The 25,884-nt window shown below is 38.8% G+C and overlaps 1 protein-coding gene across 2 annotated transcripts in view; it reads left to right on the forward strand.

Moving 5' to 3' along the window:
- Positions 1 to 25,884, forward strand: part of LOC128686650 (nephrin) — a 703,712-nt gene that overhangs the window by 675,295 nt on the left and 2,533 nt on the right. For both annotated transcript variants that reach the window (XM_070084202.1, XM_053773653.2), the window contains 6 exons: positions 2,005 to 2,174; positions 3,218 to 3,341; positions 16,131 to 16,243; positions 19,899 to 20,082; positions 20,488 to 20,757; positions 21,532 to 21,638. In XM_070084202.1, the coding sequence (XP_069940303.1) occupies positions 2,005 to 2,174; positions 3,218 to 3,341; positions 16,131 to 16,243; positions 19,899 to 20,082; positions 20,488 to 20,757; positions 21,532 to 21,638 (968 nt within the window). The remainder of the gene's footprint in view (positions 1 to 2,004; positions 2,175 to 3,217; positions 3,342 to 16,130; positions 16,244 to 19,898; positions 20,083 to 20,487; positions 20,758 to 21,531; positions 21,639 to 25,884) is intronic.

A 25,884-nucleotide genomic window follows, 5' to 3' on the forward strand; every position in this document is an offset into this window, starting at 1 on the left:
ATTAATAGGTAATACATGTATTAAGTAAGATTCGTCAGGAAACAGCACAAATATTCCTGTCGCGGGTCTCAGTCATAAGATGACCCGCCACTGGAGCATCTGGTCATCTGTCAGAGGCCTTCAGCTGGCTTACCGGTTCATTCCTTTACAAAATAATACTGCTAATTACTGCTAGTATTGATGGATATATACTAATATAGATAAATCTATACTGCGTGCTAATATAAAATAAAGGGCCATAATATTGCTTGATAACTTTTTTTATGTAAACAACAACTAGAGCCAAACGAAAATAAAGTTAAATAGGTTTCATATGTGATTCCAGTAATATGTTAGATGAAATGCTCTCTCCCAGACCTTGATCCTTTCATGTTGTCTTCAGCACTTCACCTCCCAGGATGTGATCCGTTCTCGTAACCACTTTCCTGATTTTTTTTTTCGATCATTTTAGTAATTTTGGATATGTACTGCATTACATGACCGTCATCCACGTGCAGTAATACATCATTGGATGCATTATGTATTCGTGTGTGTGCGTTTATTTGTGGGGTCGAGCTGCTCAGACAGAGCACATGAAATTAACAAATATAACAGTGATCCTTTAGTAAACATAAACAGCGCAAGATCATACAATTTTTCAATAAAATTTCTCCAGAATTAGTAGACACATCACGAAATAAATACATTTGATTGAAAATAATAGTGTTTAGCTCTATTACGTTTCATAAATTTGATCTTGGTTCGCTTAGATAACTAATTATATTTCGGAATCAAAATATAGTATGAACGAGTCCGTTATCAGATATTTGCATCGTTGTGGAATTTCAGTATATCAGGGGATATCCTATAGATATCCTACACAATTGACAGTGTGCAGAAACAGAACACTTCAGATCCCATGTTACCCTGCTGAAGCACCTGCATAAAATATAACGAAGGAGCATGTTCTGGTGGAGTCATACACGACGGTCTAGTGCATCATGTACAGGCACATCACCACTGATATACAGGTGATGACGGAATCCACTGGTAGAAACCAAGGCAAATATATAATGTGTAATGCTTCCCTCAGATACTCGAAACATACAAGTGGGAAACGGGAACGTGAAATTTAGGAAAATTATAAGACAAATTCGCAGGATGGCCAAAGAAATAATAATACACATAATATTTCATTATATTGTGAATAGACTATTCCATTAGACACAATACACATTTAATTATTTTATGTATCGTAAAAGGCCTTCTGTGAAGGTATTCTTTTTGCAATATTTCTCGAGATAAGTTGAGAGTGAGAAAGGGAATGAGGAATAATGATAAGGTATCATGATATGATGACTGTGATGGAAACTCAGTTACATGTATTGTGTTTTCTTCACGAATTACTGATGGTAACTAACCAGAAGAAAATTATATGTTGACTGGCGAATCCGATGTAATTTTTCTGACTAAATACGCGTGTTAAAAAATACACACGCACACTGTGCACACACACAAGATATATCATCTATATAAAATAGATATATATATATATAAATAATTTTAGGTAGATTAGTTCACATGACTCCACATTCCGAAGGGTCGACTCTCCGTCATTCCTTGCAATCAATGAACAAACACGGGATTTACAAACCGAAGAAAAAATAATTCCTCTTTACGCAGAAGTAGACTTTTACATTGTCGTGAATGTAACTGAACAGGTCGTTAGCGAAGAAGACTATTTGGAACCGGGCGCTGGGGAGTTGATCTCCAGAACCATCTGCAGGTTAACATCACATATGAGGAGATATAAGTTATGCATCTCCATCTCCCAGGTGAAGCGGAGATTATTTCAGTTCTCCTGCCACATCTTGCACTGCAGAATCTGTGATGAGTGTGGATAGAGTAATTCACATATACTTTGTCCTAGTATTTTAATTTATTTAACTGAACCATATTGAACCCTGCAGATAAGCTGTACTTTGGACAAGTTACATAATTAGTGTACCGTTCAATACCCTACAGACAAGCCATACTGCCGCCGCCACAGTAAGACCATCTACGGAACAGCACTACACGAACCTGCGAGCGTCACCTGCGAGGTGGAGGCCAGTCCTGGCCCCGTCACCTTCAGGTGGACCTTCAATAACACTTCCGAACACCTTCCCATCCCGGCCTCTGCTGTAACTTCCCAGGTGAGTTACCTTCCGTCCCAGCTTCCTCGTTACCTATTATTTGAGTTATCTTCCATCCCAGCCTCCACCGTCATCTTCCAGGTGAGATTTTTTTACTCATCTCCAATTATGGGCCAAGAACTGTAGTCATGCCACAGCATATATCAAAGCCCAGGATACGACCCACAGCAGTCGACTATACATCTAGATGCATAATTTCTATGAGCAGAGGCAACAGGTGTAAAGAGACTTTCTCATTCGTCTCGCCTTGCCCGGGGTCGTTACCCTCCTTTCCAGGTGAGTGTCTCTCTGCACCTAACGAGCACCTTTGCCTCGAGTTGATTCACCTTTATAAAAGTTAGTCTTTCAGCATCTTAAAGTTTTTTAATACGGGAACTATTATTGTAGTGGATATTATATTAAATCGAATTAATATTAATAGTTTTAGTTTTGGAAGTCTTTGCTATGTATTATAGAATAAATAAAACATATTTGAAATATAGGGGGTGGTAGGAGAAAATTCTCAAACAGCTTCAGGGAGAACCTTGAGTTTTTCCTGAAGCAAGTTTATTCTTTTCTCTGAGGATGAGGGTCCCTAGGACAGTTCTAGAGGTGGTACCTCCCTATATATATATATATAATATATGTATGTATATATATATATATATATATATATATATATATATATATATATATATATATATATATATATAGATAGATTCTCTAATGAATGATGTTAATTGCAGTAATTATACAGATCAAACCTAATTATCTGAAAATGTGGAGAATTGTGTTCAAAGTTTATCTACACACGACCACAAAAAAAGTTATTTAATTGCAGTGTTTACCTGCAAAAATAATTAATGCATCACAGATGAAAACAAAGCACGACATTAGTTTAACATATCCGAAAATAAATAATACACTGTGATTTACAGCAGAGCCACACATCTATAGAGGTTAAAAAATTATTTGGCCTCAATTAACCAATATTTGTAAATAACGAAATAGCGATTTCGTATGACCCTGTAACTAACCAACAAAATTTTCTCACACACACGCAGGATTTCCTTTCCGTGGCCAGTTATGCTCCCAAGAGTCACCTGGACTATGGCACACTCTTGTGCTGGGCCTTCAATGAGATCGGGGAACAGAGCGTTCCTTGTGCATTCGCTATCATTGCAGCAGGTGAGACAATAGGATATGTATAAAGAATATGCAGGTACAATACCGTGACTATAGTTATCTAGAACAGAGGGACTGACCTCTTTATTTTTCCACTGTCTTCGTACTTCATCTGTGAAGTGAACTGAAAAAAGCCATTGGTTGGCGAAATGTTTTCAAATTTCGATGCCCTGTGCGTACTCCCTCATCTTGTCGGTATTGCGCACCATTATTGCGGAGAGACGAAAGGCTCACTGACACGGAATGACAATAGCAGTTTGGGATATAATTTAGTTTCACCTTTTTTATTATTTTATTTCTTTTCAGGGGATTTTTGGAAATGTACTCACCTATTTGTGCTCAACTCTTTGTGATTGTAGGGGTCGAATCACAGCTCTTGGCTCCGCCTCTTCATTGGTTGCTACAAGGTCCACTTTCTCCCTGCCCTTGAGTTTTATTGTACCTCTTCTTAAAGTTATGTATGGATCCTGCCTCCACTACATCACTCTCCAGATTGTTACACTTCCTGATAAGTCTATGACTGAAGAAATACTTCCTAACATCCCTATGATTCATCTAACTCCAGATGTGACCCCTTGTTACTGTGTCCCGTCTCTGAAACATTCTGTCCTTATCTACCTTGTCAATTCCTTTCAGTATTTTATATGATGTGATCATGTTCCCCCCCTGTCCCTACTATCTGTGTTTGTGTGTGTAATGGTTTCCAGCGTGCGGTAGTTGCTGTTGATATGATGTCATGGTGTTTCCTCTAATTGTGTGCATGTGTGTGGGTGGAGGTGCGGAAAGTTGCTTTCTTTTTGAACTTCTTTAATCTTTGTTTTTTGTTCTCTCTTAGTCTCTGTCTGTCTGTCTGTCTGTCTGTCTGTCTGTCTGTCTCTCTCTCTCTCTCTCTCTCTCTCTCTCTCTCTCTCTCTCTCTCTCTCTCTCTCTCTCTCTCTCTCTCTCTCTCTCTTCTCTCTCTCTTTCCCTCTCGGAATGAAATGGTTTTTGTTTGTTTTTTTCATTCAGTTTTTCACTCGCAATTTTTCCTCTACAACGCCGCCTTCCGTCCGCTAAACCTCTCTAGCTCTGTTATCTCCCTCTTACACTCTCCTCCTCATCATTCCGTCCTTCCTTGCTTTCTAGTTTTTTGAATCCCTTTCCTTCTTTCCTTTAATTCCCTCATTCCTTCCTTCGCTTACTCATTCGTTCCCCTTTCCTTCTTCCTTATTAGTTCATTCCTTCTCTCCTTGTTGTCTTCTTTCTTTTACTCCGCAAGCTTCCTTCTTCTCTTCATTTTTGACTCCCCTAACTTCCTGCCTCGCCGTAGGTGCGAGTGTGCCTGCCACTGCTTGCTCCTCCTCCAGATACTGTCTTATCCTCCGCTAATATCACGGGCCATATCTTACCATTTATGTGGCAATAAAAGTCTCTTGTATTGTACGTACTTGGCGAGGTTATGAGTTTTTCTCTTATTGCGGCGAGTCGTAAATCCTTAAAATGTTTGGTGCCTCCCTTTGCAGCAATAATTATTAGTTTCTGGGTCTTTTTTTTTTTATTACCTCGAGATCATTTTTCCGTGGCAGAGGGGATTTTTACCTTAATTCTTATGAAATTCGATGTTATTTCTACGTGGGAATGGTGGTAAGGTATGATGCGAAGGACTTTATGCTAGAGAAGGTATTTGTTTTTTGTTTGTGTGTGTGTGTGTTTTCTTTAATAAAAATACATAGCTCACTATCGTTCACTCGACATGTGTATTTATGTATACCTGTACAGGCGGCTGTGTATATACATACATATGTGATTAATGTGGGTTGGCATTAATTGCTAGCAGCAGTTTCTATTATTGCTCGAACACTTTGCATACTTTATGAGAACGTATATTTCAGGTTTTAATTAATGAACAATTGTGTTTGTGTGTGTGTGTGTGTGTGTGTGTGTGTGTGTGTGTGTGTGTGTGTGTGTGTGTGCGTGCTTCTCTGGTACTTTGCAGTTAAAGCATAAAATGAACAGATACAATATGTGTTCTGTGCAAGATACGGAATACAGAAAGTTGAAGAAGCTACGAACCTCAGACAGAGAATGAGGGGTATGTACATAGCGCCTGAGGCGGCGTATATCAGCTAAATAACTGTGGCAAAGTATATACGCCTAGCAAACTTAAAAGCATTCTAATACCTCAACTATACGTCCTTCAGAACTCATTGTACTGCGTTGATCAAACACTTCATGAGGCACAGCACCAGCACTGAACAGCACCAGCACTGAACAGCACCAGCACAGAACAGCACCAGCACAGAACAGCACCAGCACTGAACAGCACCAGCACTGAACAGCACCAGCACTGAACAGCACCAGCACAGAACAGCACCAGCACAGAACAGCACCAGCACAGAACAGCACCAGTACTGAATAGCACCAGCACTGAATAGCACCAGCACTGAACAGCACCAGCACAGAACAGCACCAGCACAGAACAGCACCAGCACAGAACAGCACCAGCACTGAACAGCACCAGCACTGAACAGCACCAGCACAGAACAGCACCAGCACAGAACAGCACCAGCACTGAACAGCACCAGCACTGAACAGCACCAGCACTGAACAGCACCAGCACAGAACAGCACCAGCACTGAATAGCACCAGCACTGAATAGCACCAGCACTGAATAGCACCAGCACTGAAAAGCACCAGCACAGAACAGCACCAGCACAGAACAGCACCAGCACAGAACAGCACCAGCACAGAACAGCACCAGCACTGAACAGCACCCACTCCCAGAAATCAAAGAAAGTATAGAGATTCTCTACGAGTATTATCCCAGAACTAAATTTAAGGATGTACTAAGAAAGTAAGAGGAAAAGCAGGGAAAGCATCACAACGACGTTCCCGATACCTCAGATGAATTGATTAGAAAGATCGCAGACAAGAGAGCATAGGCAGAAGATAAGTAAATAAATGAATCAACGCATATTACAGAAAGTAGTTTTTTCAGTCTGAGTGAGAATTCGGTGGAGACAGAATTCTTACACATTCTTAAGAGTAAGTATGATGAAATCTATGAAGCCAAGAATATTATGTTATTGTTATTTGTCCGGAGATGGAGCCATTAGTAGAGACTCGTTCCTGTAACTACGACTGGGTAAGAACATGTACATACACGCTCAAACACATGTCAACACGAAGAAACATGCTCAGAGAAACACACACACACACACACACACACACACACACACACACACACACACACACACTCGACCCCTGCACCACAAAATGGGAAAATTTAATATGCATCTAAATTAAAAAATAATAATATCTGATGTATTGAATATATTTAACAGTTACAATAATCTTCCAAGAAAACTTGAACTGAAAAACATAAATATTTTTATAAAACATCCAAAGAACATAGAGCATATAAACAGAAAAATGAAGCATAATTTAAAGAAATAAAAAATAAGAGTGTGAGTGCAACAGGAGATAATGAAAAAAAAAATCAAAGTTTAAATTACAAGCATTTCAGAGGACTTGTGTTGCTTTAGCAACGGTCAGAGTGATGGGAGGAGAGGGAAGGCACCGTGTTGAGAGAGGGAAGGAAGGGTTAAGCGAGGAAGAGAATGAGAGAGAGAGAGAACTATGAGAGGGTGGGAAAGGATTGGAGGAAGAAAAAGAGCGGTGGTAAGAGAGAGAGAGAGAGAGAGAGAGAGAGAGAGAGAGAGAGAGAGAGAGGAGGGAGGGAGGGAGTTAGAGAAGACAGACATGGAGAAAGAAGAGTATAATGGATGGAGAGCGGGAGAGAAGGGTGGAACACAAAGCAGGATTTGTCAGCCTTTACAGTAAGAGAACAACAATAATGGAAGAATGATACCAGAAAACAAATTAAGTTAATTTAGAAAATGTGTAACAAAATAACATATATTCAACTAACTATCCACATACGTCGTTACTAAGAGCAAGTTAACCTAATTAAGCCTTCAGGCGCGCCGCCAAGTCTCTCCGACTCCAAGTCGCACCGACGCCCAGTCGCACCGACGCCCAGTCGCACCGACTCCAAATCGCACCGACGCCAAGTCGCACCGGCGCCCAGTCGCACCGGCGCCCAGTCGCACCGGCGCCCAGTCGCACCGGCGCCCAGTCGCACCGGCGCCCAGTCGCACCGGCGCCCAGTCGCACCGGCGCCCAGTCGCACCGACGCCCAGTCGCACCGACGCCCAGTCGCACCGACGCCCAGTCGCACCGACGCCCAGTCGCACCGACGCCCAGTCGCACCGACGCCCAGTCGCACCGACGCCCAGTCGCACCGACGTGGAGGCCGGTGTAGGGAGCACCTCGTCTCTGGTAATTATCATAAAACAAAATTTTCAGATAAATATTTGTCGTTAATTCAGCCTCTTGTCTGTGTGTACTGCATAACCCATTCGGGCTTAGCGCATGTTTTTGAGCATATGTATATGTGTGGTTGAGAGATAGATAGATAGAGAGAGAGAGAGAGAGAGAGAGAGAGAGTCTTAGAAAGTCCCAAGGCAACAGAACGTAGCAAGCAGATTGTATGACAGGCAGTTGATGATATCTGTGGAACTAAAGCAACAATCTTCTGAAGGTGACATCAGTTGGATGTCTAAATATACAGTACTCGTGCTACCGTCTATTTCATTTTCTCCACGTGGGTTGTTCCGAATCTTTATTTCACTTTTCTGTTTTGTTCTCGTCCTCGTTTGTATCTCTTCTGTTTTTCTCATGTTCCCTTCTTTCGTATAATTCAAATTTCTACTTGTTTCAGCATTATAATTATTTTTCTTTAAATGGAGTTCAATTAAACATTAATTCTTGAGCACAATAAAATTGTAAGTTAACGTGAATAATACAATATTGTCGCTGAAAATGAGAATTATCTAAGTGAGGAGAAAATAGAAAAGAATTGAAGAAAGATGAAAAACAAGTATATTGAATAAGCAATGAAGAGCGCCCAGAGCCTCTTTGATGGAGGACTCTGCCAAAAATTTAATAGTCCCTCACTTGATAGTGTCGCTGGCCCAGGGAACCAAATCTGCCGTACACACGCAACGGAACTCTGCTATGAAATGAGAAAACTTAAGGTACAAATGACCACATTCTTTGCTGATGACACAGCTGGGAGAGTAGTAACACGTACTGAAAGGAGATGATTGATGCACTGCTAAATAATGTAGCTGAATGGCAGTTAACTGGTAGTTCTATATCTTCTTCTGTCAGCTCTGTTCGTGATGATACTTGTGACACTGCAGGAGCACATATTTATATATTTTAATCACATACTGTGATACCTGGAATACTAGAATCACCAGAAACTTAAAAATATCTGTGCGACACATTAACACAGACGACAGTAATCATTCCCGATCTTCCGTTCATTTTTCCATCACACACACGCACACACACAAACACACACACACACACACACACACACAAACTATAGAGCAGTGTCACTGACAACACGGTTTCAGGGACGGGAAATCCTGTGTCTTAAACCTACTGGAGTTCTATGACAGGGTGACAGTAGTAAGACAAGAGAGAGAGAGAGAGAGGGGGGTGGGGGTAGACTGCATTTGCTTGGATTGTAAGAAAGCGTTTGACACAGTTCCACACAAGAGATTAGTGCAAAAACTTGAGGACCAGGCAGGGATAACAGGGAAGGCACTACAATGGATCAGGGAATACCTGTCAGGAAGACAGCAGCGAGTCATGGTACGTGGCGAGGTGTCAGAGTGGGCACCTGTGACGAGTGGAGTTCCACAGGGGTCAGTTCTAGAACCAGTGCTGTTTCTGGCTTTTTGAATGACGTTACGGAAGGAATAGGCTCCGAAGTGTCCCTGTTTGCAGATGATGTGAAGTTGATGAGAAGAATTCAATCGGATAAGGACCAGGAAGAACTACAAACAGATCTGGACAGGCTGCAGGCCTGGTTCAGCAATTGGCTCCTGGAGTTCATCCCCACCAAGTGTAAAGTCATGAAGATTGGGGAAGGGCAAAGAAGACCGCAGACGAAGTACAGTCTAGGGGGACAGAGACTACAAGCCTCACTTAAGAAAATGATCTTCGGGTGAGTATAACACAAGGCACATCTCCTGAGGCGTACATCAACCAAATAACTACTGCAGCATACGAGCGCCTAGCAAACCTCAGAACAGCATTCCGCCATCTTAATAAGGAATCGTTCAGGACCCTGTACACTGTATGTTAGGCCCATATTGGAGTATGCAGCACCAGTTTGAAACCCCACACCTAACCAAGCACGTAAAGAAACTAGATAAAGTGCAAAGGTTTGCAACAAGACTAGTCCCAGAGCTAAGGGGTATGTCTAACGACGAGAAGTTAAGGGAAATCGACCTGACGACACTGGTGGACAGGAGAGATAGGGGGTACATGATAACGACATATAGAATACTGAGACAGAATGTTCCAGAGATGGGATACAGCAACAAGAGGACACTGTTGGAAATTGAAGACACAGATGACTCACAGGGATGTTAGGAAGTATTTCAACAGTCACAGAGTAGTCAGGAAGTGGAATAGTTTGGGAAGCGATGTAGTAGAGGCAGGATCCATACATAGCTTTAAGCAGAGGTATGATAAAACTCAGTGCAGGGAGAGTGACCCAGTAAAGGCCAGTGAAGAGGTGGGTCAAGGAGCTATGAATCGACCCCCGAAACCACAACTAGGTGAGTACACACATTAAAAAAGGAATATGAATTGCAAAGAAATACTGGATGCTCTTGAATTGTCCTTGCTGTAATCCTGGTGAAAAAAAAAGATCTCCCATTACCACATTTTTTAACACTAACGCACATTAGTAGAGCATTTTTATAAGATGATTTATTTAATAACAAAAAAGGTGTAGAGATGAGAGATTCTTCCTCACTAACCAAATAGTTTTTGAAAACACGTTGGTGGAAGAAATTTCAAATAGATAAGAGTTCATAAACTGTAAATTCTGAGCTGGTCAGAAGACCTGTTACACTGTGTCACACAGGAAAGAAAAATTATTATTACAAAAGAGAAACAGGTCGAGAGGACAGATAATGAAAAAGGTAATGGAAACTTAAACGAAACAAAGCGAGACAACAGGAAACGTCAAATTAAAAAAAAAATACGTAGAACCCCTAAGGCTCGGTTCTTGAGCTGATGACATTACTGAAATATTGAAATTGTGTTTCTGGGGATAAGGGTAAAAGAATCCTTCGTATCGAAGTGACATAGATTACAGAGTGTAAATAGACACTATGAAACAGATTTTGTGAACATCTGAGAGTAAGAAGGATCTGAGAATGATTATCTATAAAAAACAGCCTCTAAATTGCTATTGAAGGAAACGAATTTTGAATTTAAAAAATCCGACTCATCTGCACTAGTCTGTGCTTTTTACTTTTTTTATAATCTTTATACAAAAATTGCAAAAACTGAAGAAGCTGAAGAAAAAGAGGAAGAGAAGAGATAGAGATACGAGATTTTGAGAGACAGAAATATCATGACTATGCCAAGTGAGGATGATGAGTGGAAACATCACGCACTTGAATGTTGCAACGAAAAATAGCGCATCAGGAGAGATATAGCTCTCTAAATTAATTGTGAAATGAAGCAGGAATGTAGAGCAATATACGATAGAAAGACATAAATATGAATAATGCAAACAGTGATAAAGACATACTCAGATAAATGTATACTCACACACATACATACTCACACATTCACACATACGCACACACACTGCAGCTGCTACTACTACTACTACTACTACTATTACTACTAGTACTACTACTATTACTACTACCATTACTACTGCTATTTCTACTTCTTACAATACATACTACTAATTAGAGATACTATCTACAATAGTATCTGCCTATTGTAGAAACTATATACCTACAAAAACAGTATAATAATACCAATTCTGACAAATATTACTGCTATCTTCAATAATAACAACAACACCAACAACTTCTTCTATCATTACTTGCAAACACTACTACTATTTACAAGTTACTAGACGAGAAAAAAATCTCTATTTTGTTAAATGTTTGGGAATGAGCTGTGTATTCATGAGAAACTGTCGACACTTTTGTAACTCAATGAAAACTTGCTTAAACAAGATTATAAACCAATTTTAATTTGTTTAAAAAACTTGAAAGCGTTATTATTCGCAAAGGTTTTAGAATTGTTATTTATCTCCTCACTGACACCCTTCAAGGGACGATCCCTTTATCCCTTTAACAATACCTGTAGAGAGATCAAATTAGAGATATGTGCAAAAACATCATAACAGTCAAAGAGAGAGAAATTAAATAGGAAGTAGGAGGGAAACAGGCAACAAACAGTAAAAACATGCAGCGAGAAAAACAAGCTGGTAAGATCAACAAAGAGAAACAAGGGTAGCAAGAACATTGGTGGGTGTTGGTATGCACGAGGTAGCAGCAGGCAGACGGCCACCCCGCGGCTCTGAAGGAGCACACACACACAAAATGAGCAAACTCTGACCTTCGTTTAATTCTCGAAAAGCTTTTTATTGGTTAAAAAAAAATCATTCTCTCGCTTCCCTCCTCGAAATTTACAAAGTTCTCACTAAGAGTTGCTGGTACATGCATCTGGTCTTAGAGATCACTGATGTCAGACTCACGCAGTGCAAGTTTAATTTATACGTGTACGTGCAATGCTTGATTAGTTAATCCGGAAAAATAATGTTTTTAATTTGATATGGAATAATAAATGTAAAATATAATGATCTGGGTATGCGAAGCACAATTAATAATAATTAATATGTGCACAGGTTTCAGGACAGCAATAATTTTGTCAAATAGGTTTGACAAATGCAACAACACCTAATTTTGGTTGCATTAACAACTCTTGCTGCTATATGTATTTAACACCACTTCCACGGTAACTATATGAAGCATTACTGCAACATGATGGGCAACTAACACACGTCTTTAACTACCACATGATGCTCAACTACCATGGTTGAATGGCTCATTTCACACAATATTTCACATAGAATTCAATTAACGTTTACGGTATAAACATTTAGAAACCACCTGAGGATTTATAATTATATTATAGGATTAATTATTTTCCCCCCTATGTTTTTAATACCATAGTTACGTTACTTAATTTCTACCGAGAATGACATGATCTTCATCAGCAGTTTGAATAGTGTTCAATAGTTTTGTCACACTTTCTAAACTACTGCAACATGTGCACTTTTATGGTTTTCACTATTTATCTTGTCAGTCCTCCCTATTATCTCTTTTTATTTTGAACAAAGAGAACACAACTTTTTTTCCTTTTTACGAAGTAGCTTAGTCAATTCTACGGAATTACAATGGCTCGCTGCTGAGGCCAGAAAAAAAATTTATTTGTCCTTTAACCTTTTGTATCTCTATATTTTTCTAGTGTGCCCTTCCTTTGTATGCAATGATGTTGATTTCGTTCTGGGGAAAAGAAAGAATTGTTTTGTGCTGAAAGCTACTCCTGTCTGATGCTTCAGTATCCTATTTGTTAATTTCCCTTTGACAGACAGCAGTTGAGAAGCGCAGACCATTAAAACAAAGATGAACTGCATAAGTTTGTGTGTTGATCTGTGAATGTGTGCAAAATTTACCGTGAACACAAGACAGAAAGTAAAGTTTAAATAGCAGTCATGAGTCTACGTAAAAACATCTATAGAAATTTGACAGCGAATTACTGGTGGCCTGGTGGCTAAAGCTCTCGCTTCACACAACAAGGGTCTGGGTTCGATTCCCATCCAGGGTAGAAACATTGGGCGTGTTTCTTTACACCTGTTGTCTATGTTCGCACATCAGTAAATGGGTACCTGGGTGTTAGTCGACTGGTGTGGGTCGCATCCTGGGACACTGACCTAATTTGCCCGAAATGCTCAGCATAACAAGGGGGTTTCTATGTAGTATGTCAGCTAGGACTGTATACCTTGTACATGTAGTAAATAAAGTTACTATTATTATTTTTAACAAGCACTGTAGGTAAATATTACGTCTAATAAGAAGACATTAAAGAGTGGAGGTTTTCAGTGTAGGATGTCGAGTGTTAATGTAAAAAATTCTTCGATATAAAGGTCCAATTATTGAAAATTTTATTGTAATTAAAAATAATTAAAGTCAGAAGAATATCAGTGAAAAGTATGAAAATACATATAATATGATTTGTTGTGACAAAGTTAACCAGTTCGAGAGTAAATCACTAATCATGTTAGAGCTGAATAACGCAAAATATTTAATCAATATATTAGTAAATAAACAAAATCTATGAATAATTTTCTTTTTGTAGAGTTAATGGTACTCTTAGATTTGCTGAATTGGTGTTACCTTTCTTTCCTCCTCACTCTCTTCTTCTTCATCATCATTTCTTCGTTTTCCACATTTCTTTTCTTTTTTTTCCTCCTCTTATTCCTCCTCTTTTACACCTCTTGTTCCTGTTCCTGCCCAACATACCCGTATTTTTTTTTTATATTTTGTTCATTATTATTATTAATTTAATATCCGGTATTTGAGATCCTTTATTTACCTCTCAGATACATGGAAAATGTACTTCAATACAGAGATATGTAAATTAGTAAATATGAAATTCATGGAAAGCCGTCAGATAAGAAGAAAAGGAGAATTGTGGATCAGTCACTAGTAATGACCTCATACGAACTAAACAATCTTGCCGGGAGTCTCTGGAAGTATGATAGGCATACCTGCCATGAATTTTAAGCACAGTATGTGAAAACCTTTGTACAACATGTAACACCTTTGAAAGGTCTTGAATATATTGTTTGATATTTGGTCATCAAATTATAGAACAAGGATGAGGATAAACGGAACAAGGTTCAAGGTAGGCCAACAAAGCGCTTTTAGGTACTAAAGAAATTTGACACAAATATGAAGAACTATTTGGTATGGAAGGGGATTCGATGACACAAGAAAACTTTTAAAACTCCGAGGCACGAGGTGCAACACAAACAAGAGTAAAAACATTTTTGTTAACAGACTTGTAGAGTACTGGAACAAGCAACTTTCCAAAATTGTAAAAACAATAAAAATATAGTACTTTATGGGGAGTTTAGGCACTCACTTTGCATATATCGTATTCAGCTAAATACATGAAGGATTTACCGTAGTATCTAGCGTTCTCACCAGCCAGGACTGGTCACTGGTCAGCCGGATGACCGAGGACAGTAGTGGTGGTCGTGGTAATACTATGAACTACGTAGGGAATAGTGGTGGAGGTAGTATAAGTGATAGTTGTAGTGATAGTAACAACAGTAGATTCTATCATTATACATCTGCCCTGTTCTTTCATTTTAAATTTCCTTGCACGTGTTTCAATACAGCACAGCTATACCGATCATCCTCGTTATCATGCAAGCAGTGTGACCCAGAGATAACATTGTCACGTGTTATGAACCTCTCAGCACATTATTTTGATAAAAAGTGTAAAATCTTTTGTTAGCTGCCCTTCAGTTTCTTTTTTTTTCTCTCTCTCTTCATATTTATCCATCTCCACCTTTACACAATTCTAGGATTCGGAAGCATCCATAACTCAGCATAGAGCAGAGCCATTTAGGAACATTACTGTGCGACGCACCTTAACTGTATCATACGCGAGAGCGACTTCATTGTGAAAATTATTGAAATGATTTAGGATCAGCATTAAACAGCTCGAATTCTCGGAGACTCTTAACGCCAGGCTGAAACAGAATCGTCTAATGCAGTGTTTTAAGTGCGTTAATCACCGGAATTACATAACGACAGCGTATGACGACACTCGTTATGTATCATTTAGCAGGAAAGGTTTGGCTTAATGAGAAGTGCTAGAATTTTTAGGCATTGAAATCGCTCTCATGTCTTCGCATCGTGTTTCCCTGATTCTCTTCCCTTCTACTACTTACTCCCTTCAAAGTAATAACCCTGATATCATCTCTTGTTTCAAGTTAATGGAGCTGTCCTGTTTTTTCTTGGATCAAACCTCTATTGGTTTGGCGTTTCTCCATAAAAATACTAATATTTTTTTCCCTTTCTACTGTAAAATACAAAATATATATACCTGGTCAGAATATTTCGTTGACATTTGCAGTTGACGTAGATCATATTTAATGGAAGGTACTCGCATTTTATTGTTTGCGTATAAAACCAAAGTCTACTGAAATGATTTGCAGTTCTTCCTCTCTGTTGTCACCTTAAGGCACCGGCGATATGCATTGTTAAATTGAAACCTGGAGGGCGTTGTGGCTTATCACAGATCATTGTCATGTCCAGGATGCAAATCTTTTTGTTACATACCATGTACTCTGCCAAGTACCATACTGTGTGCTCTGTTAAGTACCATACTATAGCTTCTTTTAACATACTATATACTCTGCTAACATACTGTGTGCTCTGTTAAGTACCATAGCTTCTGCTAACTAACATACTGTGTGCTCGGCAAAAAGTATCATACTATGCGCTGTGCTAAGTAAGGACAACTACATTTTTAGCTATTATATTTATTTCGTATCTTCCTATTTATCAGAACAATTCCTTAAAATAAACTCATTTTAATCATATCGGAAAAACGCTATTTTGTTTCTATCTACTGTTTCCCCTCAGTACCTTGTGGTTATCTGTAATTCCCAATTGTAAATCTGTAGTTATATTTACCGAAATGGGAACTTTACCCAATTTTCTCCATATTACGGAGTTTGAATTGAAGTTATGTGCATTAGCACGTAACTAAACTTCGTTAACTGTCTTGTCTAGGCTTCAATAGTTCTGTATAAATCTTAGACTGTCTTACCAACAGGGCCGCCGGACCCGCCCAAGAACTGTTCGATTGCTAACCAAACGACAGACACCATCGAGGTGGAATGTGTGGCTGCCTTCGACGGCGGACTCCCTCAGACCTTCTACATGGAGGTAAGGAATACCAGCCTGCAGAAGTCAATAGGGAGATTTTAGCAACCTATAGGGTTGTTTGTTGATGTTGATGATGTTGTTGCTATTATTATTATTACTGTTGTTATTTCTCCTGCTGCTGATATTGCTGTCATCACCACCTTGGAGCACCCACCAAATAAAGCAAGGAATTTTAGATAGAAAAGGTGTAACCAGACTAGTTCCCGAGATAAGGGAGGAGCACTATCAGATGCAAAATAAACTGAAACCGACTAGGCTTCAAATGGTCACATGTGCTCGTTCTTGAAAACGAGACCTTCCAAATAAACGAATAATGAAACTCCGAAAAAAAAAATAAAAGATATGAAATGCAAGCATGAGAGAAAAAATTATTCAAGAATGAGTGAGGCAAACACAAAGAAAACAGGTGCATAAATAAATAATGCATCATATAATATGCACATAATTAGTTATAAGACTCAACTAACTAGAGTTATTATCAAAAAAAACAAACACACACTGAAAAAAATAATGTGTGGGAATCAAAAATATCTACATACAGAGAGATACGGACAGGGACTGCTGCATTAGCACACATTAACGTCAGCATCAAAGGGAGCAGATGACATATATTAGAGGGGAGAGAAGGTACGGGAAAACAACGGACAATTAAACCCACACTCCTATACCTCTCCCTTCCCTCCACATGACCAGCCCTCCACTCCTTCCCTCCACATGACCAGCCCTCCACTCCTTCCCTCCACATGACCAGCCCTCCACTCCTTCCCTCCACATGACCAGCCCTCCACTCCTTCCCTCCACATGACCAGCCCTCCACTCCTTCCCTCCACATAACCATCCCTGCACTCCTTCCCTCCACATAACCATCCCTGCACTCCTTCCCTCCACATAACCAACCTTCCACCTCCTCAATATGCATAATAAACTTCCATCCGTTCCTTCCACATCATCTAACAAGTCCCAATGAATTTTTACTTTCCATGGTTGCTTTGACAATTATATTGTTACAGCGATATACAGCAAAACACAATATACTTTGTAAAGTAAAAGGACACAAGTGCAACTAATGTGACATTTTTATTGTGGCAACGTTTCGCTCTCCAGGAGCTTAGTCAAGCTGAAGCTTGAATAGCTAACATTGTAATGATATCAGAATATCAAATAAATTAATAAATGTGATTTCTTAATTATCCAAAATGGACCGAAATGTCTCGTAAAGTTTCGTCTCCAACTGTGGGATATTGATTTTTTCCAGCCACTTAACTGTAAGTTTTATTCCTCTTAGTGAGAGATAGAGACAGATGTACAAAGAGAGAAACAGATAGAACGAGAGATAAAGAAAACGAGAATAGCAGATGTGGAGAACAAAAAGAGCAGGAAATCGGGAGGCAGAGCTAGAAGTAGTGATATAGAGCGGGAGATGATGAGACAGAGGGAGAGACAGCAAAAGGACATGAAGAGTAACAGTGTAAAAAAAAAAGTTGTAAGTAGAAATTCGTTTAAAAATAAGTAAATATTTGTAATACGACTACGGGTGAGCATCTTGTGTCGCTTGTTCGCGATTTTTGCATCATTTATTACGTCTTTTGCATCTTGCGTCGCTTGTTCGTGATTTTTGCATCAATTATTACGTCTTTTGCATCTTGCGTCGCTTGTTCGTGATTTTTGCATCAATTATTACGTCTTTTGCATCTTGCGTCGCTTGTTCGCGATTTTTTGCATGTAGCATAAATGTGCAATAAATTCTAAACAAAGATATGAAATTATTATTCAATAGCAGATGAACAGTAAATAATAATAAGGAAAGGTGCGACTAAAGGTAATTATTATTATTATAATCAAAAAGAAGTGCTAAGCCACAAGGGCTATACGTTGAGGATAGAGAAGGCGGAGGAGGAGGAAGAGGAGCAGGAGCCGGCCCCTCCCTCCCCCCCCCCACCGACGATAGTTCCTCATCGCCTCTACAACAATATTGAGGCAGTAATAACAATCTTGCTGGGTATATAGTCCAGCTAGTTTCAACATATTACACCTTAATGAAACTCCTTTAATTAAATCTCCCGTCTTGGGAGGACACAACAGCCCCACTAATATCCCCGTTCGTCTGCAACGTCCTCTTCTCCACCTCCTGTCTCTCTCTCTCTCTCTCTCTCTCTCTCGTCTCCCTCCTTTCCCTCCCCTTTACCTTCTTCTCATGCAGGTCTTGGTATGAACTTCTTTAGGAGTTTCATTAAGGTTCTCATTACATTACCTGGGAGTCACAGGTGAAGGTGGCTACCGGCTCTTCATTTCCTTGATGACCACAGAGAGTGAAGACAGCTTACTGGGTGCTGTCTGCCTTGTGTTCTAAACATTTGCAGCTTTAAAGATTCCGTCAATGCGTGAATAGGATCAGTGATTCGCTGAACTATATAGAAATAATGTGAAAGATCTTGAGAGAAAGACACGACTACGTAAAATTGCATTCATGTTGTCTGATTTTTAATAGAGTAATTTTATAGTAGGAAATTTTTACTTTTTTTAAAGACTTATTGTTGAAAGGAAATTTGAAGAATTCACCTTAGGTCAGAAACATATTGCGAAATATTGCTTAAAATGGAGTGATATTTTTGGAGATGGTGCTCAATCAGGGTCTGATTTTAAGGTATCTTATGTTCAGTATAGTAAATAAAATGTCATAGAATATGATTCATGCATTAGAGTTTCCTAGCACGTGTGTGAGTGTGACAGTCGCCAGTCTCTCATTAACATCCTTAGCAAAGTTAATTTGTGCGGTGATTAGTATTCACGGCAGTAATTAGCGTGGGTGGGTACACACTAGCGGGAAATGTTTGCTAGTGAAAAATCTTGTCCCTCAACTTTTGGTCGGCTGATGTGATTCATCTTTGTCGCGCCTGCTTTTGAAGCCGTGTATGATAAGTTTCTACTTTGTTAATTAATCTCTATTTAATTCCTTTTCTTCTCTATGGCTCACTTGGTAGTTCAGCTTCCACTGGTGTCTTGTTGTTTTCTGTTCATTGGTACCAGAATGTCTTTCCTAGTTCAGATATTGTGTTCCTAAGCAGGTTTTGATCTCGGTTATAATAGAAGCCTGGTGGTGAGCTACTCAAAATTCTGTAGCTTCGTTATATGTTTTACTAAATTCACATTTATTACTGGTGCTCTTTATTCAAAAACTGAGTTAAAATTTAAGGTGTGTGCTAATATGTGTGTGCTAATTCTGGTGTGTGCTAATATATACTCTACTCCTTTGTTTGTACTCTTTTCTTCACACTCTTAGGCGAGCATGATATATGGTTATGAATGACTGTCAGGAATCGTACAAGTAGTTTGCTTGCCTATTCATACAACTGGAAATTTATTTCAACATCCTGTACTAAACCTCTATATCTTTTCAGGAATATTCTTGTTTTTTCCCGTCCATAACTGACCATCATAATCCAGCAACCAATAATTGTTGCTATATAATTTCCCACACCTGGTATTTTCCTGTTATTTCGAACGCGAGAATATCATCCCATAAAAAAATCGTAGTCTCGTATAATGAGAGAGAACGTTGAGTTCCCAAGTAAAACTAGTAAGTACACTATAGCACAGTACGGTGACCGAGAATGTTAGACTTCCACTTAATACCGGTTGCTTTTTTTTCGGCCAGGTGTACGACTCCACGACGGGGGCGCTGCATCGTAACATGTCGTCAGTTGAGCCTCTGTTCCACCTGACGGCGCTACGGCCCGGCCTCGCCTTTCTTATGGTCACTTACGCTGCTAACTCCAAGGGCAGGAGCGACGCGGCGAAGCTCGAGACCTTCACGCTGAAGGTGGCAGAGAAACGCACAGGTAATCAATGATATAAAATGTTAAAAATCTTGCAACGGAAGAAAATATGTGACCTGAATTTGTGTCGTTCGGACAAGGGTCGATGCTCTTTGAGCTTCAGATATGAAGAAAACTGAGAGGTAAGCGTGTAAGAAGACTCTAAATGCAGAGACTCATTTATTGATACAATATTTCACCCACGCTTAGAGAGGAATTATAAAAATCCACCACCCACTGGGTGAAATGTTGTACCGATAAAGGTTTTCCTGCATTTTTTTTTATTAAGCCTTACTTCTGCATACATGTAAGCGGATGAAAAAAAAAATAATAATAATAATAATAATAATAATAATAATAATAATAATAATAATATACAGTCGTAAACTTCAGTAATCAAAGCTTCATTGCCAATCTTTCCATTTAAAGGACCTCCGGCGCTCTTCGAGTTCACACCTGTCTTAGGTATCCTGATCGGTGTGGTACTTGCGATAATCCTAACGGCGCTGGTGGTGATGGTGGTGATGAAGATGCGTCACACTCCTCCAAGCCGCGACATCGGCGCCCCAAACGACGATATGAAGGGAGATTTAGAAAACAAGCCGCTGAACGTCGGGGTGCTGGCGGCTAGGGTGAAGGAGGGACCCAGCGTGTGCGAGGTAGAGGACAACGATCCTGACATCATTCCACATAAAACTGGTAGGAACCTGTTGGAGAATTACGTTTAGTGCACTTAAGTAGGTGACAGGTTGGTATGTAGCATATCTGTCTCGCAATTAGAGGACAGAGGATCGAACACCCCCCTCCACACGAATCCTGGCACTTGAATTCCCGATTTGTAATATTCCAACATCTTCAAAGAGATTACTGTACTTTCTTCCTCCTCTACTGAAATTGGGCTAACGGGTTTTCGATAATACCTTCATGTATATTTCCTCACACTCAAGCAAATAGGTTCAGCACTTCCTATAGAGGTAGACAGTTTTTTTTTTTTCCACGTGGTAAAAAATCCCACTTACATGTGTATTAATATTTTTAAAAATGTGCATTTTCATATGGTTTCTAGTACGATAGGTTGAAGGTCCTTAGTAAGTGGGTTCAAGGACATGTTTCTAGTACTAGGTACCTATCCGTTCATTCGTTTGAAACAGATTTTAAATCTTCCGAACATCCTTCATGTTTAAAAGCTGAGAAATCCAATTTATACCGGTGTACAGATGAGTTGTGTGTTATGTAATACATCATAGCACATAAATCATCAGTGTAATAGTTGATAACAGAAAAACATAACTATTCCCCAGCTACATAAACCCACATTTCACTACAGAAGTAACCGCAGTCCGCTGTCAAAACCAAATACATTTCAGTACACAAACACCAGTAGTCTACGGACATCACAATCCACATTTCACTACACAAGTCGCTGGTGGCCTCCCAGCCTTACTTACTACGTCATCTCGTGTTTCCTTGCAGACGTGTTGTCCTATCAAGACTACGAGAGCATAGATCGTGGAGGTCCCGGACACGGAAGCTCAGGTGTCGTCGACAATGTTCCGTCAGTGCGAACTCTGCCACGAACGGTAGGTATTCACACGGAACTCTAGTAATGATATTAGCATGTTTTTAGTACAGAAGTACTAATAATCAAATACATGCATTAATTTATTTATATACACATTTCTGTCCTATGTAGGGTGCATTTTCAAACATAGTCACATTTTTCTTAACTTTTGAGAGGTAAAAGCATTAGAAATTACGTTGGTTAATTTACATTGTGACCCACAAACGTAGCTTTAGTAGAATACTTCTACTAATGCACGAGATCTCTTCACCATCAATGGTAAATTGTAGTTATTTGAGAGCGTTGTAGAGTAAGTTTCAATCTTGCTCTCTATAATGCATTCAAAAAGACTAGGTCTTTTTTTAAAATCACATTCTACTCACTCTCTCTCTCTCTCTCTCTCTCTCTCTCTCTCTCTCTCTCTCTCTCTCTCTCTCTCTCTCTCTCTCTCTCTCTCTCTCTCTCTCTCTCTCTCTCTCTCTCTCTCCCTCTCTCTCCCTCTCTCTCAAAATGGTACATACATGTAATTACTATGAATATACTAGTGCATGTATCAAATATACATATATTATAAGTAGGGAAATTTTTAGTATAATTACAACGAGCAGCACTGAGGTAAGAAGAGAGTAAGAACAGTAGATGAATGGTTCACAGAACCGACACGTTGATAAATTAGACACATGTGCAACTCTTGGGTATCTTTATTAAGGAAACGTTTCGCCACAGTGGCTTCATCAGTCCATACACAGGAGAAACTAGAAAAACAGAAGGAGAATGAGGTAATCAGTCCCTCAACCTTGAGTCCATGTGGTCACTCCATCAATCTTGAATAGAATACGGCATATGAGCGGAAAAGCAGCTTAAAAACCGTAGGCAGGAGAGGTGCAGGAGTTGTAGGTGGTGTCACATTCGCCCAATGTGGAAGTAGGTCGTGCCCAAGGGTTAGGCAAGCGAAGAATTCCCAAGTATTAAGATCCCAAGAAGTTTTGTCTGACAGGATTGTAGATGAATGGTTCACAGAACCGACACGTTGATAAATTAGACGCAGGTTGAGGGACTGATTCCCTCATTCTCCTCCTGTTCTTCAAGTTTCTCCTGTGTATGGACTGATGAAGCCACTGTGTGGCAAAACGTTTCCTTAATAAAGATACCCCAGAGTTGCACATGTGTCTAATTTATCAACGTGTCGATTCTGGGAACCATTCATCTACAATCCTGTCAGACACTGCAACTTCTTGGGATTTTAACACTTGGGAATTCTTCGCTTGCCTAACCCTTGGACACGTCCTACTTCCACATTGGGCAAATGTGACACCACCTACAACTGCTGCACCTCTCCTGCCTACGGTTTATAAGCTGCTTTTCCGCTCATATGCCGTATTCTATTCAAGATTGATGGACTGACCACATGGACTCAAGGTTGAGCGACTGATTACCTCATTCTCCTCCTGTTCTTCAAGTTTCTCATGTGTATGGACTGATGAAGCCACTGTGTGGCGAAACGTTTCCTTAATAAAGATACCCAAGAGTTGCACATGTGTCTAATTTATCATCAGAGTAAGAACACTAGAGAGACGATAGGTACCATTGTAAGCCATTGTGTTGTGTTAATTTCCATTCCTACCTCAACACTGGCTTCTTTATAAATATTAGATTCACGACGGAAATATTACCACTACTAAAAAATTATGTATATGTATATGTATATATATATGTATATGTATATATATATGTATATATATATGTATATGTATATATATATATATATATGTATATATATATGTATATATATATGTATATGTATATATGTATATGTATATATGTATATGTATATATATATGTATATGTATATATATATGTATATATATATGTATATATATATGTATATATATATGTATATATATATGTATATATATGTGTATATATATATATTATATGTATATATGAATATATATATATATATGTATATATATATATATATATATATATGTATATATGTATATATATATATATATATATATATATATATTATATATATATGTATATATATATATGTATATATATATGTATATGTATATATATATATGTATATATATATGTATATATATATGTATATATATATGTGTATATATATATATGTATATTATATAGTATATATATATGTATATATATATATGTATATATATATATGTATATATATATGTATATATATACACCCTTGAAGATATAAAAGATTTGGGAGCCACAATTGATTTTTGTTCGTGATTCGTATTTCTGTCATTTTATAGATTTTCATAATAAAAATGGTGATCAAAAATTATCTATGAGTTGAGACACAATTTTGGAAGAGAAAATGGAGATCATATCTGAAAAAAAGTTTTTATCAGCAACTTCTTCCTCCTTTTCTGACTTTGCACAGCTAACTTATTCTTAGTAATGGTGAACTGCTCCATCGTAGTTCATTACATTATTCTAGAGTGTAAGCTTCTCTCTTCTTCAGTTTAGACTCCAGTCTTTTACAATGTGTGCTTCATGTCTCCTGTTATGTAGGCTTCTATATTCTACATTGAATGTTCGTATATTTAGCAGTGGAGGTTACTGTTTTTTTTTTAGTGTAGGCTCCTATCTTCTACAGTAGGCCAATGTCTTTTAAGGTTTAGGTTCATGTTTTATATAGTGTAAGTCCATGCTTTTTGAGTGTTGGCTCATGTCTTACAGCGTTGGCGATATTGTCTTCTGCGGTGTAACCTCTGTTCCTATTTTCTGCAATGTAAGTTTTAATCTTGCGTAATGTAGGTTCCTGTTTTATGCGGTGTAGGTTTCTATATTACACTGTGTAAACTCGTGTCTTCGACACCGTAGGCGCCTGTCTTCTACACGTTCAGCTTGTTTCTTAGTGTAGGCGTGTGACATCTACTGCGTTGGATATTGCATACTCCAGTATAGGCTTCTCTCCTGTCTACCTGAGTTGAGAGGTATAGAGGCAGTAGTCGTGGTAGTGGCTGCATCTCAGTTGGTGTTTCTTTTGACTAAATCATCATTTACCATTCTCTCATTCCTAGTGTACTACCATAAGCTTATAATACACTCCACACTATTACATTTACAAGCCGTTTCTCGTGTAAGAATGATAGAGAGTAAGACGTCACATTGTAAAAATTGTCTCTATCCACTCTATTAATTCCTTTAAATATTTTGTACTTCATTGTCTTGTCTTCCCTGGTCCTTATGTCTTCTAATACCATCAGGTTCAGGTCGTTTTGATTCACTATAACTCATACCTTTTCATTTCCAGTTTTTTTACATGCTTTTTTGAGGTATGGGCTCTGTTCTGCTGCCTGCCCCATACTCCAAGTTGGGCCTGACATGTCAAATACATTGTCCTGAGTGGCTCTTTCTTGAGATTCCTGAAAGATAATCTTAGATTTATTAACAACGCAATTGCCTCAGAGGTTATTTTGTTGAAATGATTCTTAATTTGCTCACCCCGAGGACATTTCCAGGAGTGAGCTCTGAAGCTTTAGTCCCTCTTGTTTGTGCGAGATGGAGTTGTATTTTTACATTTTTTGGCTCAATCTTCATGATTCTCTGATCTAAAATTTTACTGATAATGCTTGTAAGAGGATGTTTGTATATTATGTAAATATAATTTCGTTCTTTATTAAACCTGGGTAATTACAGTCAGAATCTCCGGTATGTTGCATTCAATTTTCGGTACTCAGATTCTTAAGTTATTATGGCTCTTGATCTCTTCAAGAGGTGTACCTTGATGCTGGTGAGGAGATTTTGATCAAGGAATTGCAGTTATCCCCTTTCCTTGGATCAATCCTGATATCATCCCATTCCTCATGCGGGTTTATCACTTCCCTTATGTATATAATAATAATAATAATCTTGCCATGTGGGATCACTGAAGATGCGCAGATTAAGTTTTCCACCATTAAACTTAAATCAGTTAGAGAAGTGTTACCTTAATACTCGTCGTTCTTACCCATTCTTCAATTCGTCTGGTAAGAGGCAAGAATTTTTAAATTCTTGCTGTCTTACATGATAGGAAAAAAGTAAAAAAAATAAGTTTAAATTGAATTCTGATGTAATAAATCCTATTTTATTACTTCAGGCGCCTCAGCAATCGTCTTATTACTCAGCAGGTTAGTCCAGTGAGTTGCGGTGTACCGCATGACACCCCCTGCATGGGACAATTACCGACCTACTGATCCGCAGCATGACACATATAGACTAGCATTACTCGTTTGTCATGAATC

Source organism: Cherax quadricarinatus, chromosome 12, assembly GCF_038502225.1.
Source record: "Cherax quadricarinatus isolate ZL_2023a chromosome 12, ASM3850222v1, whole genome shotgun sequence".
NCBI lineage: Eukaryota > Metazoa > Arthropoda > Malacostraca > Decapoda > Parastacidae > Cherax > Cherax quadricarinatus.